Consider the following 15838-nt stretch of genomic DNA (forward strand, 5'->3'; position numbering starts at 1 on the left):
ACAGAAACAGTTCTTAGACAGAATAACCTGGCACTATCCAAAAGTGTTCTGACCTTGGTTCTTACTTAGGTTTTGTTTATATTTGTTTCATATTTCACAAGATTGAAGTGCTAAAGAAAGGGGAATTGTACCCAAGCTTTTAGGCTGAAATGAAGATAAAATATCATGCTAAAAGGGTAGGCACGCTACCTCTTTGGCTATCTGATTATTGAAAGACTAGACCCCAAGAAATTAGACTGTGCAGGAACCTGCTGATGGGAGAGAAAAAGGCTGAAGGAGAAAAGAGGAGGAACTTGTATCCTGGAGACTAGCCCGCTAAGGACAGTCTCCACACAGACAGTGTTAGGTGTGGGTAGGAGAGCTCACTTAGTTGACTGTTTAAACCTCTCTCTTTCCTGTCAGGAATCACCAAGATGAGATGGACTTGGGGGAGTCTCTGGATCTCTTTGTCCCTCTTCCCAATGAGGCCGCATTGAATAATCCCTCCTCCTGCTTTTCATTATTGAAGAGAAGAGAAGAGAAGAGAAGAGAAGAGAAGAGAAGAGAAGAGAAGAGAAGAGAAGAGAAGAGAAGAGAAGAGAAGAGAAGAGAAGAGAAATAGAAGAGAAGAGAAGAGAAATAGAAAAGAAAAGGAGCTATGGGCTGTGGAGATGCAGGTCCCCTTCACTGTCAGGATATCCTTATCTATTCTCCACTTAATCTGTTAATGAGCATATAAATACATACAGAGTTTTCCAAACCCAGTTGATGATAATACTCTTCCACTTCAACCTGATTAAATTGTTTGTTTGTTTTTGCTTAACTGTGTAGCTACTCCTTTTTAAACAGTCATCCATTGCATCTGTGGTAAAGACTGGTTTGTTTAACTTTTCTAACCTGTTGTTTAGAAACCAATGTTATTTTAAAACATATAGCAAAAATTAATCACTAGGAAACAGATCATGCGTTTGAAAGTACCATCAGTGTCAGATTGGTCTAGCATCTGCTAAGCGCTTATTGTACACTCTCTGCCCAGAGGTGCTCGGGTACACTTGGCAGCCCACATCTACACTCTGACCCATCTATTGCTATTACTATTACTATTACTATTACTATTACTATTACTATTACTATTACTATTACTATTACTATTACTATTACTATTACTATTATTTCCTATAAGTTTTGGAAAAGATGTCCATAGGCCACCCAGGCTGATTCCCTACCCCACTCCCTGCCAAAAAGCTTCCAAGGCCAACCTATACATATCTAGGTGTGAGAATACCCAGGGAAAATGAGCATAGCAGAAGAGGATGAAGGAATGGAGCAGGGTGTACTCCAGTTGATGGCAAACACTTAGCATGAGCAAGGCCCTGGGTTCAATCTCGGAACACACAAAAAAGGGGTGGGTTTGGGGGAGGAACAGTATGATGAATCAAAAGCTTAACTACTCTCAAATGACTCTTGCTGGCAGTAGCAGTAGAAACAGAAATGTAGCACACCATACCTAGCCCTCAAATCTTGTTGATCAACTGTATTACATCATGGTAGAAAATTTCACACTGTGAAACTTTTATAAATAAAATTATTAAGAAATTATATAAAATTACATCCAGGCTATGTGAGTAGTATGTATGTATATATGTATATATGTATGTATGTATGTATGTATGTATGTATGTATGTATGTATAACATGAATGAATTTCATATTTATACTTGGATCCCATTGCTAAGGTATTTCATTATCTACTTATATAAGTATCTCAAGATCTAAAAAATATCATAAGTTCTAAATCCTTCTGGTCCAAATACTTCATAAAAGTGATATTGAGTTTATATCTATAACAAGAAAAAATTTCAGAGTGAGAAAGCCACAATTTATTTAAAACTCTGTGCAAAGAGAGAGGGCATCAAACCTGCCTGGAAAGAAGCCCTGTGGTCCACACAGCCACATAAATCTATCACATAGCCCTGCTATCAAAGTCCGTCCTTTATTCTCTTGCAAACAGCCCTATAGCTGACTTAGGCAAGAATTACTCTTTAGAGAAAATGGTGGTACTGATGGGGATGTAGCTCATGGGTAGAGCACTTACCCAGCTTGCATGCTGTCCTGGGTCCAATCTCAAACACTGCAACCCACCAACCAAACAATGAATAAATCAAAATTCTTATGCTTTTCCTATAAGGCACCCTATAAGTTAGTGTGTTGACCACTTGAGTCTCCAGATCATGTTTCTATTTCAAGAGGCTCGAGATAGCAAGGGATTCCTGGTTGGAGGCAGCAAGTCTCCATCTTAGAAGGGTGAATCTTGCCATGGACCTTACACTCTGTTTCCTGTACAGAGGGGAAAAACCATCCTGTGCCACGCCACAGCAGCCGTGCTTGGAGCCATATATCTAGGGACTGATTCTCTGGCACTCCCTTAAGTTGTTCTCTCAGTTACTTTTTTCACAATAAAAAATTGTCACCATGAAACAGCCATCGTTGAGAAATTCCTAGTATTACTAACTTAGGAGTTAAGATAATCATATTAGTTAAATTAAACCTAAGTTTCCATTTCCCAGCTGCTCTGTACTACCACCTGAGCATTGGTAGTGCTTGAAGACAGAGCATCATGAGGACCTTACTGATACTTGTTCAGAGCTGGTCAGTAGTGAGCTACACATAGAATCCATGTTTTCCAAGTGCCTTTCCAGAGCTCTGTACGCTGTGGAAATGCACTTATGTGCAGTCCACATCACTATAGGACAGAAGGTAGAAATCTAGTCCTGTATCTAGGAACCATCTGGAAAGTGTGTTTAGTATGCCAGCCTCTAGATTTCTCTGCTGAACTTCAAGTTCCCCACAAGTTCCTCAAGTGCCCCTGATACACAGCTAAGGTCAGGAATCACAAGGTCAGGAACATACTAGGTTACATAAGACACAAGAGCAAAGAAAGCAGACTTCCATTTTCAAAAGATGCAAGTCATTCTTCTTACTCACTATATGAAAAAAAACAACATGGGAATATGCAATTATAAAGCTCAAAATAGCTTCTTCAGGAGGAAAAATATGATTCACACTTCTAAAGATGCTCAGGCCACAGCTGCAATCTGTTCTTGTGGCCCAAACCCTTGGAAATCCAAATTAAGAAAAGCTACAGTAGGCTTGAGTGAATGCTGAACTCTGCTCTTTGCTGTTTTATGCCTCCACAGGTCAGAAATCCTCTCTGCAAAGCAAGGAGCAAGTCTACTCAGAGACAGACCTGTATCTATGCGGACCTCCAAGTGACTAGATCGGGTAAGCCCAACTTCTTTGGCTTGCACCCTCCCTTGCACAAGGCCCCCTGCTTCTAGACAGCTTCTCACGCACCTTGCTGGAGGCAAAGGTATCTATGGAGACATTTTGTTCTTCCTTGAGCATTCCAAAACTTTCCTGGAGCTCTGCCCCTAATCAGAGAGAAATCTTGGTGCTAAAATCGGAGCTGTTCCCTCCGAAGGGAAGGGAGAGCAAGCTCAGAACTGTCTAGAGAAAGTTAGGGACATAGCAGATTGGTGAATCAAGTCATAACCCTGTATATTCTGAAATACAGGATTAATAATAGATCATGTTTCTTCTTTGGGGGACCAAATTATTGTGTTGATATTTTCTAACTCAAATGTGACCCAATGGCCCCTCACCAGATTACTCTGAGGAGGAGAGGAGTTAAGAGACACCCTTATGTATCTCACTGCCAGCCAGGTTGGAATAAGAAAGTGTTTGAGAGATGTAAAGTTCAGAAAAAAATAGTGATGTGGGTTTGTTAGGTTTCAAACCAAGGACAGGCCAAGGTGCCTATTCAACGTATAGAAACAGATCTGGCATCCAGGTCCTCTCAGCATCCCTGAGTCCCTACTTCTTACAGGGTCTTCTTGGCTGGCATTGCCAGCCTCTTAGCTTGAATCCTCCAGTCCAGGGAGCAGATTTGTTCTTCCCTATATAACTCAACCATTTTTGTTAACTACCCCTCTTTGTACTTTTGGGTCTCCAGCTGCTATACCTGTCTCCCCCTTTTCCCCTCTTCCCACCCCTCCCCACATGGCACAGCTCAGTCTAGTCATGACCATTCTGGGCTCTCCCAGATGTCCCTGCCTCTATGTTCTCCCTTTTATCTAATAAACTTTCTCTTCCACCATACCTGTGAATAGTCATAATTTTCCCCCTTCTTTTCCTTTGTCATTTTTTTCTTTTTCATTCAGATGGAATGAATAGCTGAAACTTGGGACCAGTCATGTATCTTTTCTTTTCTATTTCTTTTACTCATTCATTTATAATTGACCATGAAGCAAACTGAAAGCTACTATAATCCTACAATCACCACTAACTTGAAAGCAGACTGTATGCATGAACCACTAGTAATGGGGGTAGGAAATGAATGCACTGGGAGTCAAGTTCTCAAGGAGTTTGCACAAGTTCTCAAGGAGTTGCTCCTCTCTGTAAGGAGCACAGGAACCTGCTGATAACACTGCACAGAGTTAACAGAGAAAGTGTCACAGAGGCTCTGTCTGTCTCCATCCTCTTGACCTGCACTTGCCTCACCTTTCTATGTGTCTCTGGCTTCTCATTTGTAACTATAAAAGTCTCCCCACAGATAGATTGTGCTTAGTGTTGACCTCGGGTAACTATCTACTTTTTAGAAAATATCCAGTCTACAGAAATCTTTTAAGAAGTGTTGAGGCTGCAGGATAAGGATGAGGAAAACAAGCAGTCCACAGCTCTCTTGTCTGCTGTCCCCTGAGCACTGGGACAGAACTTCCAGAGTGTCAAAACCTTTCACAATGGACTTTTTAGTTTAAAAGCGTTACATGTTAGTATCTGTCATCATTTCAGCACTACTTCTGTAGTTTTAGTATTTTCCTTTTGTTTGCTTTTAATCCATTTGAATCTCACTGCTTTCAGCTTAAATGTTGCTTTATTTTTTTTCTATATTCCCTCTCATGTTAATGTAATTTTTACAACTTAGACTTTGGAGGTCATGGTCTGGTCTAAATGTCCTACAAAAAATTGTGGAATGGTGCCTGTTGATGTGGAAGAAACAGGCAAGCAGACCAGCCAATGACCCCATAGCTCAGAGCCTGGAGATGTGAAGCAGCTGGCGTCTCTGTGAAGTGGGAGGGAAGATTCAACAACAACCCTTTATGGAGTAACTATAAAACCTAGATAATTTTATAGATGGAACATCGTAGCAATGTTCATGTAAACAGCTTCGTTGGGGGCTGGAATCTAATAATTTTATGTTTTTCATTTACTTAATGATTTTCTTTCATAAGAAGCCACATGTCCTAGATCACAGCTGCTCATGTGTATAACCATGGACTTTAGTCAAGCTATACCCACTAAGGTATGGCAGTCCAGAAGTGAAGATTGTACACATTTGTCAAAAGATGGGTCCTGAGAGGCCCCTGTGATGCAGAGGAGGCAGAGAGCCTCGCTAACCTCTGCTGGTCACCACAAGCTGCAACGGGACACAGATGCCTTCTCAGCAGCAGTCTTTGCTGCCTTCCTTCCTCCTCAAGGTCTCTTGGAGGGGCACTTGCCATGCAGGTTCATCCCTCACAGATAAGAGGACAGAACCAAGATTTGTCAGTCTATTTTCTTTTGTGGAGACTCGAAGTACTGAACCCAGAGCCCTGTCAACAGCACTGGGCTGCATCCCCAGCCTTTAAGGTTTATTTTTAGTTTACAGTTTCTTCACAAATCCTGAAAGTCATAAGAAACATATTTTTCATAATCTAATCACTGTGTGTGAGTGAGTCTGTCTGTCTGTCTGTCTCTCTCTCTCTCTCTCTGTGCATGTGTGTGTGTGTGTGTGTGTGTGTGCATGTGTGTGTGTGACAGAGAGACAGAGACAGAGAGACAGAGACAGAGAGACAGAGACAGAGGAATTCTAATTGTGGAAAAAAACTAAGAATTACATTTTGAGTCTGGGTGAAAGGAGGTTGTTTTTGGCTGTGTCTCCAAAGGAAACTGGATCCACATTTGCAATAATCTCCCAAGGGGAGACCTTTGAGAGGTGACTTCTGACTGCAAAGCCTAGGAGAATGAGTGCCACTGGATCCAAAACAAAATTCATTCAAATTTGTCTGACCTATGTCCAGGTTTTTGAAAACCGCTCTTGCCCTTTCCCACTCCCCTTCAGCACACTGAGCACAGGGCTTGAGGTGCCATGTAGCCCCACTCACTCCCACCTTCCTCCACTAGGAAGTACCCTCCATACTATTACCAGGGAGTCGATGGTTGTCTTAGGGTGCTCCTGGGAAGTGTTGAGCTCAGTCCCCCACAGGCCCCAGTGTCCTACAGCAGCTTTCCTGCCTCTCCCACTTTCTAGTCTAGGGAGTGTCCAAACAGCTAGTGCCAGATTTTAACTTCACAAGCACTCCAACAGTAAGAAGGGATGCCTCTGTTCTTTATAAATTACCTGGTATCAGGTTTTCTTCTATAACAACTGAGGACAGAGATCCATGGGCTTGTGAGAGTGGTGCTTAATGCAGCATTTTTATTGGTATTCTTTATCAAGTCTTCATTACAAATTATGGGCTTTTTCTTTCAAATGAACTCTTTAATCATCTCTCTCATGTTTCTGTCTTAATTCTCATAGCTACTCCAGGATAAGATGGGAGCTAGCACATTGATGTGGGACAGCGCATATACTTTCTACATACTAATATTTCCCTACGAGGAATCTACTTGTTTCTTTTGTAGTAAAGCCTCCCAGGTTCCTTTGCCCGTCTGAGGGGCTTTCCATTAGGATTACTCTCATTGCCACCTCCTCTACAATTTTTTCTTCTACTTTATAGTGAATGACAAACAAAAAGCCTACTACATTTCATTTCTCCAGCATCTACCCTCTAATTTAGATCAGTTCTAACAGATTTTCCTTGAGTTCTTCAGGGAGTTTTAGATAGAGAGTCTTGTTATCCATAATTTAAAACACCATTTCTGTTGATGAACTGTACCTCTGCTGTGTTCTCCTGACCAAGGTAAAATAATGTATCTGAATGTCAGCATCTCACCGCATCCTAAAGGTTCTTAAACCTTTTTTCAGTTTTAAATATAATTATATAATGTTAGTTTTTTGGTTTATAGTAGCTTTTTTTAAAAGATAAGAGGATGGTCCTGGGGCTAGAGAGACAGCTCAGTTGGTAAAGTGCTTGTCTTGCAAAAGGGGAGATTGACTTCTATCTTCAGAATCCATATAACCAAAAGCCAAGAAGGATGGAATAGATACCTGAGGAGATAGCTGAGGAGACAGAGATGGCAGAGCCCTGGGACGTGGTGGTCAGGCAGCCCAGCTTACGTGGAGTCTGCCAGGCTGGTGAGAGACCTGGTTTAAAAGGCAAAATAGGCTCTGACTGATGGCTCAGCAAGTAAGAGCACCAGCTGCACTTGTAGAGGACACAGGTTAAGTTCCCAACACCCACAGGGTAGGACTGAACTATCCACAACTGTAATTCCTGGGGACCTGAGCCTGTCTTTTGACCACCACAGGCACACACTTGGTGCATGTACATATATGCAGGCAAATATGCACATACATAAAATAAAGATAAATAAACCTTAAAAAGTTAAAAAAAAGAAAGATGGTGTTTTAGGTTTTAATGTTGTGAACAGACACCGTAACCAAGGCAAGTCGTGTAAAGGACATTTACTTGGGGCAGGCTTACAGGTTCAGAGGTTCTTTCCAGTATCATCATGGTGGGAACATGGAAGCATACAGGAGGAGCTGAGAGTTCTACACCTTCGTCTGAAGGCTTCCAGGCAGCTAGGACTAGGTTATTAAACCCACAGTGACACATGTCGTCCAACAAGGACACACATCCTAAGAGTGCCACTCCCTTGGCCAAGCATATGCAAACCATCCCAGATGCTCACCTGAGGAATGATTCCTAAGGCTGTCCTGAGGCTTCTATCCTTGGAAACTCTCTCTCTCTCTCTCTCTCTCTCTCTCTCTCTCTCTCTCTCTCTCTCTCACACACACACACACACACACACACACACACACACACACCCTTGCCAATGAAATTTTTAGTCAAATTCAGTGTCCATTTTAGGTTAACACAAAAATAGCATGCATTTTGCAGACACAAATTACCACCATTTTCAGCTTATTTTTATTTATTGATGTGTTTTAGTTGTTTCTCCTTTTAAAAAATCTTAAATTTTTTGAAATATAAACCATTTCAACTTTCAAGAAAAATGGGACCACCAAAACAAGACAAAGCAAAAAAAAAAAAATAAAGCACAAAAACAAACAAAACCCAAATTAAAACAAAATCAAGAAATATAAAGAAATCAGAAGTGGAACTAAGGACACTGAGATAAAAACGCTACGGTCTTTCAAGGAGAGTGATGCCTCATGTGGCAGAACAAGAGAGGATCAGGAAAGTCAGGCCCAGATCATGCTGGAAGCTCACCTTGTGAGAAGGGTGAGCAGCAGGCTTTCTCAACAGGCCTGTATCTCTCTTCCCTACAGGGCTAGGCAAAACTGCAGGCTCTCTTCACAGTCTGAAATCCGCTCAAACAGGCAACAGGAATAGACCCTGGTTGTTTCCAGTTCACATGTCATTTCACAGATAGCATAAAGTGAAGTAAGTGCTAATAAAAAGCCCAGAATAACATGTTACTTTCCTCTATTTATAATGGAGATAGGCTAGATATAATGTCCTTTTAAACTGTCACATTTCTCTTCACAATCCAGTCTCATGAGGATAAACATTTTCTTCTAATTTCAGAAGCCCTCCATAATATTACCCTTGCAAACATGAGCAAACAAACCAGAGAGCTGAAAGTTTATGACCCATATAGAACATGTAGAATAGCTAGCTTTTCTGCCAGATATGCCCCAGTGTCTCCTAGTCTGTGTACAACCTGATGAAGATCATTCCCTACTCACCAGCACTTCACAGCCAACCAAGAACTCGCTCTTACAGCTCCTTGCCCAATTAGCAAATCAGGGGAGAAGAGGACGAAGAGGAGGAAAAGAAAAGGGGAAGATGATCTCATGTTCCAAATGTCGAAGGTAAGGAGGGAGACAGGCTAAACACATTGACAGAAATCTACATGCCTACTCAAGGATTTGGACTCTGAATGACAAAATAAATGCTGGAATAAATTCCCCTAACTTGTAATGATACCATTATAAATCCTGCCATTGCATAATTATGGTAAAGAAACATCTCAACACTTTGACATTTTTTGGTTATGGATCAGACAGGCTACATATATTTTCTCAGGCCACATTTGAATCAGTATTTACTTTGTATTTTCTTTTTACTTTAAAAGTTGAAGTTTAATAAGAAAGTCAAGTACAATACAAAAACTCTAGGCAGAATCAAGATCGGAGAAGCTCAGCTTTCTAAGGGCTAAGGGCACACAGGCTAGTGTTTCGAGGGAAAATGTCTTTAACAGCTTTAATTGCTAAAATCTAATTTTCTTGTCCTTTCTTCAACTAGAATGTTGTGACTAAGAGTGAAAGTGATGGATTGTAGCTCTCAACGTTCACACACACCAGTGGCCCAGAGTTAAGTGTGTGTTCTAATTGCCGGGCATACCGAAGAGCACTCTCCATGCTCAGTGTGTTGTTTTCCTTGCTAAAGCACAAGTGTCTAGGTGACAAGTGGAGCAAGGTGCTCCACTCAGCACCACTGGGGCATTTCAATAAACAGTGCCCCGAAAGACAAAGTCTGGAAGGGATCGTCATTTTCATGGTGTGGTGTCAGTTTCTTCCTCATTAATTTTTCTAAATAGAACTTGTTATTTGATCTGATTGCAAGTGGTTACAGAGATAAACACGGCAAAAATGAAGGCAGTGTGGAGGCTTTCACCACAAGTGTGTCCCTCTGTCCTTCAGAAGCCACCCTGGACTGATACACAGAAAATTATGTGAGGCAGTGGGAACATCCATTCGCTAGCATGAGTGTAGTGTAGTGGGGTCCCAGGCCTTGCAGCTTGCTGATGAAAGAGAAATGCATTATACTCAAACCTCAACTCCCATCTTTCTGCAACCTTTAATATTGTCACATTAAATAAATAAAAAACAAAAACAAAAAACCTCGTGCATTTGCCCAATTCCCAGGAAAGATGAGACGGGGCAGTAGTCTGGCTATAATTTGCTGTAGTTTTCTACTTCAGTAAGAAAAATGCAGAACAGCCTTTTTACATAAGGACAGAAAATATTCCAAGACATCATTTCTTCATCAGAGCAGAACTCTGGTGCTCTTGGCTCTGATGGGCATCTGGGCGTCGCACACAAAGGAAAAGCTGTACTTCCATCCTAGTTAGCAGCAGTGACTGCTCTGGCCTGGGCCAGCCCCACTCTGTGTTCTGAGGTCTGGGTTAGGCGGGCAAAGGCCAAGGTGTCAGACATTGATACATGCAGAGGAGTATATGGATGACTTCTAGAAACTTATTTATGCACAGAGAAGTGACCCTTAGGAAAAAAAGGCTTCTGGACCATGTGTCAGGGGCCACGATTCTGCTAGCAGCAGAACACTTATGGAAAGACTGGGATTCTTGAAGGCCTGCTTACAGGTTCATCAGCCTCGGACCTGGCTGACTCTGCCCTCATGCACTCAGGTGGGATTTCAATTGGCTATAGCTGAAATCATCCTCATTGTTGCATTACCAGGAAGAGGCTTGTTGAATGTTGGCTTGGCCCTGTTCCTGGCTCTACCCATCATTCTTAAAATTCCTCCTCACATCTGATAAACAGTCAAACACTAGAAGGTAATGTTCATGACTAGAATAGCCTTCTGTGAATCAAAGTTCTCTTGGTTCCCATGGTTTTTAGGGTCAGGTTCAAACCCCTCTGAATGACAGATACTTATGACTTCACACTTGCATCAGCTAGTGGATAAGGTATAGGGAGGGTGTTACAGGTTCAACAGGAAAGCAATTACTCAATTTGTATCAGAAATTAAGTTTTCGTTCATTATGTATTTGGAGAAAAATATTCTAAAAACCAACATCACTATCTATTTCCTATCTCTCTCTATTGAGAACTGACAGCTTCCTGAGGACTCAGCTCTGTAGCACTCCTGTGGGTTTACATATATTCCTCCTCCTGTAAGAAAAGCCTTCCAGCCACCTATGAAAACTCCAAGCAAATAAACACCTCTTCTGTCATGAAGGTTTTACTCCTCTTCCCTCCTCAGTTTTATTCTTTCCATTGGATTGACAAATATGTAACCCTGTCTCTGGGTACATATGATCACATCCAGGTTTGTAAGGATTCTCTGTGGCTTCTAAAGCAGAAAACTGAGGGAAATACATGCCTGTCTCTCAAAAAAGAGCCTCATGGAGAAGGCAGGTTGAAAAGAATACAGTTGTGCTTTTCTGTCCATAAAGGGAACTCATACTAACCCCATTAGAACACACTGAGGATGCCCCAACCTTACATAAATGATGCAGCATTTGGAAACAACCTGTGCATAGCGGCCCATATACTTGAAATGATTTCTAGATAGTCTACAGGAAAGAACACATTGTAAATGGTGCATTAACACCCATTGTTGTATTAGACAACAGTGAGAGGCCGAAAGTTTGTGCATGCTTGGTACAGACAAAATTTATTTTGCAAATAGTTTAAATCCAGAGATGGACAGTTCTGTGGATGCAAATTCCACACAGATGGAAAGCTGACTATAGTAAGTTTGAACAATATACAAAAGAAGAAACAGAATCATTGCACTAGCTCCCACTAAAGTAGAAACACCTTCCCCCACCCAATTAATCTTCAGTTTGTTTATGGAAAGAAAGACTAAGCCACTTGTAAAGAAAAATAATAAAACAGAACCCTACTGGTGTTTCAACTAAAGCAATGTTCACTATTTCATTTAAGCTCCAACAATGCAAACATTTATTATGTTTATAGATAGGGAACCAGAAGCTCAAAATAGTGGAAAATCATGCTGAGACACCCAACAAGTGGCTGAGCTGTGTTCCAAGTTCGGTCCTTCAGACCTCCAAATGCCACCATTCTCTTCACCTAACTCTCTGCAGTTCCCTGGGCATCCTGAGTGCCAGTTTAGTGAGTTACTCCACACAATGTCATCAAAGGTCCTCCCTGCATTAATAAACATAGATATTATTGATCTTGAGTGTTACAGACTTCAGTTAAATAACCTTGATAAAGTGTTCTGAGAATAGAAATAGATGTTATTTTAAGCCATACTATTAGAGTTAATATTTACCTCTTGACATCCCAATAAGTAGGAAGCAGAATAGTGTAGAGTGTGTGTGTGTGTGTGTGTGTGTGTGTGTGTGTGTGTGTACTTAAGCAACCTAAAAAAATGTTCACATATATTTGGTGTCTATAATTTAATGTTTGCTTTAGATCCAAATTATAATTGGCACTTCCAAACCAGATTTCCTAGAGAGACCTAAAATTAAAATCAAAGGAGAAATAATTTCTAGAAAATTAAATCTTTCTACTTATAAGCATTCCTTCGCTGCCTCTGGTTAGATTTTTAACTGGGCACTTCTTTGGTATCAGAATTTGTTAACAGTGAAACTGACCAAGATTTTCAAGGTCAATTATTCATACAGAACTGAGAAGAATTCAGAACTGTGAACTTAAGAGTTAGAAGGGAAAAAAAGCAAATAAACCAAGTGAAGATGAATTTGCATGTGAAACTAATTTGCCTTAGAAAAAGAAAAATAGGTGTCTCCTTCAGTACAAGAGTGCATTCAAATGTGCTTTTCATATTAGTAACATATTTAATATGGCACTGGGCAAAAGGCAATCCATTTTTAAAAAAGCAATTTTCCTCTTACCATGGGGTATTTTATCATTTGATGTCCAGCGTTTAATCAGAGTGCAGTCGTCTTTTTATATTTTATGAGCAGAAAACAAGTCATTCAGGCATGTTGCACTTCACAGAAGTGAAAACACTTTGCAAGCCTTGAAAGATGCCCAGAATAGCCCTTCAGGGTGATGGTGAGGAAAAGGGAGGTAAATATGAAACTATCAAAATATTAGAAACATTGTTCTATATCACAAATAGGCATTATTTTAAAAACATAACAAATTTAAAAATCATAGAGAAGCTGTCAGTCTCAGCTCATCTTCTTACTTTCTGATGTTTAAGAAAATTCCAGACATTCCTGCAGAGAGAGACTATCTGCTTCACCTACAGTTGCAGTATGCAACATATTATAAAAGCTCAGTAGACTTTTACTGAGTGAATGGATATAAATCCGTATCTTAGGTGAAAGGACAGTTCTACCAGTCTGCCACTCAAACCCAGCCGGGGTGCAGAGGCAGCTCCAGTACCTGGTGTGTGAGCTGTACAGAACGCCAAGGACATCTCTTCATTACCTGCAGTACATGCTGTGTGAGCTGTACAGAATGCCAAGGACATTTCTTTATTAGAAGGTGGGAGACGTACAGCTGCACCCCTGTGCCAGGTCCTCGGGCTGGATGCCTTCATCTTTACCCTATTATATCAGTCCCAGGAGAGGGAAACCATCATTTTCCCAAATGCAATGGCAAGACCTCAAAGAGCTATCAGAGCAAATTTACATTGCCAAAGGTTAGAACCTGTGACCTCTTCCAAATCAACCCCAGCTACCAATACAAAGCAAAGACTTCCTAGATAGCTGTGACTTCGGACTCCTGTCACTTCAGTTCCTTTCCTTTACCAAGATGGCTGCAATGACCCAAGGACCATTTCAGAGCAGCTCCACAGTTACTCTACCCACAACATACGTTAAAATCCAACCATGCCTCCCTTGCCAGCCCCTTGAGTTGAGTATTTTCCTTCTAGCAGGCTCCTGACACACTGATGTTTCTGCACTTTCAGTTACAAAGTGAAGACACCTCTCAAATCTTCACCTCAAATGCTCCCATTAGAGCTCTTCTATCCTGTGGACCAGGAATGACTAACAGAGCCATTGATTCTGGTGAGTAGTCTGGTGAATATAGACACAAGGTACCAGATAGAACGCAGTATTTCTGTTGCTAACATCTCTTTCCCTGCTACTGTGCCCAATTTTGGAAAGACTATGACATCGGAGCAAAGGAGAAGATCAGAAAGCCATGCACAGAACATCACATCACAAGTGTCCTCTTCGGTTCCCTCAAGATGAGATCAAGAGGCCAATGTATTGGGAAGACAGAAAGGGCAGATGAAAAAGGAGCAATGGAGCTCAATAACTTGAACACAGAAATCCTGGTGTCTCTACATTTTCTAGAAATGGAGAAATTCAGATAGCCTTGTAAGTAAATGACTTTAAACAGTTCCCTCCATGAAACTGAGATAAACACAAAATTGTGATCAGATGGAGTACACGGGACTTATTTGATGTAGGACTCACATACTTAAGCCGAACAAACAGTAACCAATACCAAAGACAACAAGCTCCATTAGGGAAGGTAGAGACAACTCACATCAGGGATCCCTATGAACTGAACTCTCAACACTCAGTGAAGAGCATCAGTTAACAGATCCCCTGGTGTGCTGCTCCACTCTTCCTAATGCAACTCTACAGTGTTGAGGCCTCACAGGCAATGACCTTCCTCAGCAGGTCCATGCCAAGGTTGGCTTCTTTACCCAACTTGCAGTGGTTGAAAGATGGTTGGCTCCTGTGTGGTTCAACAACACAACTTGATAGGTTTTTCTTAATTCCTAAATTTTCTCAACAGTACCTGTCGTTTTCTCCACCATGTAAATAAAACATAATTCCCTTTTCAATTTAATCATCAGGTCCCTTCCTGTTAATCACTCTACCTCATTATTTTTAACTTCTCTAAACAGGTGGTTACATTATCTGTGCTTTTCGACATAGAACCACATACCACTTGAGCATTTTCCTGATGTAAACAGTCTTCTCTGGGACTTGTGCTACTAAGTCTAAGAGAAAGGATGTATATGTGTGTGCCAGTTCCACAGATGTAGAAGTGAGAATCAATTGCTCTAAGGAGACTTGACATTGGCAAGGACAATGGAAGAAGATTAAGTCATATCTACCTTCACATAGAAGGTAGGCTGTACCAATGAATGAACAGATAGGGACATTAGAATCTCTTTTTCTGGGTGTCCTCTCATAAATTCTGCAATGTGAGTATGAAAAGAGCCCAAGGCATATCTCTGGCCAATTTTTCATTTTCAGCTACTCGTTTCCTTCCATAATTCTTTCTTTATAGAGTAAATATTCCCCACAACTGCAACACTGGTAGCAAGAGAATTTCATTAAAGTATTCAATTTTTCTTTATAGAGAAAAATTGTTTCAAAAGAAAGTAAAGGAAATGTTCTATAAGAGGACTAGAAACTAGAATAAAAGAGAAACCCACAGATTTTTTACCTAACCAACAGTGAGTTGTATGTAATATGTACCCATTTTTATAATATTGGAAACTGCCACAATACCTGTCAAGTTCTCTTTTCCTGTAGTCTTTAATGTTTCTATATGTAGCAGACATGTAGAAACACATACGCAGAAAACCTGAGCTAGAGAATGGACCCTAATGAAGGGATGTAAAAGTGACAGAGCTTTGGATTTGATACAGAAGTAGGGGCTCAACCTTGGAAGTTGAAGGTCTACTTAACTCTACACCCACAGGGCATATACATGAGTACTCACGCAGCTCGCCCACTTTCAGGATCTCACACAGCATCTTGGTCAGTTCTATACTGCTGCGTCCAAAAGGACATTCATGCTTATCTTCTCGGCTGCTGTTCTCAAGCACAATCTGTGGAGAGAAGAGGGATTGGTCAGAAAAGAAACTGTGGCCAAACACATAAGACTCTAGGCTCACTCCAATTAAGGTACCAGGTGAATCACCTCAGCCTATGGGTGATCCCCCACCTATGACTGTTGCAGGTAGCACTAAATAGA

The 15838-nt window shown here is 41.0% G+C and overlaps 1 protein-coding gene across 8 annotated transcripts in view; it reads right to left on the minus strand.

Annotated features, from left to right (window-relative positions):
• Elmo1 (engulfment and cell motility 1) overlaps window positions 1-15838 on the minus strand; it is a 523734-nt gene that overhangs the window by 207980 nt on the left and 299916 nt on the right. For all 8 annotated transcript variants that reach the window (NM_001395578.1, XM_087591062.1, XM_087591058.1 and 5 more), the window contains 1 exon segment: window positions 15584-15692. In NM_001395578.1, the coding sequence (NP_001382507.1) occupies window positions 15584-15692 (109 nt within the window).

The sequence above is a fragment of the Rattus norvegicus genome, chromosome 17, assembly GCF_021556685.1.
Source record: "Rattus norvegicus strain SHRSP/BbbUtx chromosome 17, alternate assembly SHRSP_T2T, whole genome shotgun sequence".
Classification (NCBI taxonomy): Eukaryota; Metazoa; Chordata; class Mammalia; order Rodentia; family Muridae; genus Rattus; species Rattus norvegicus.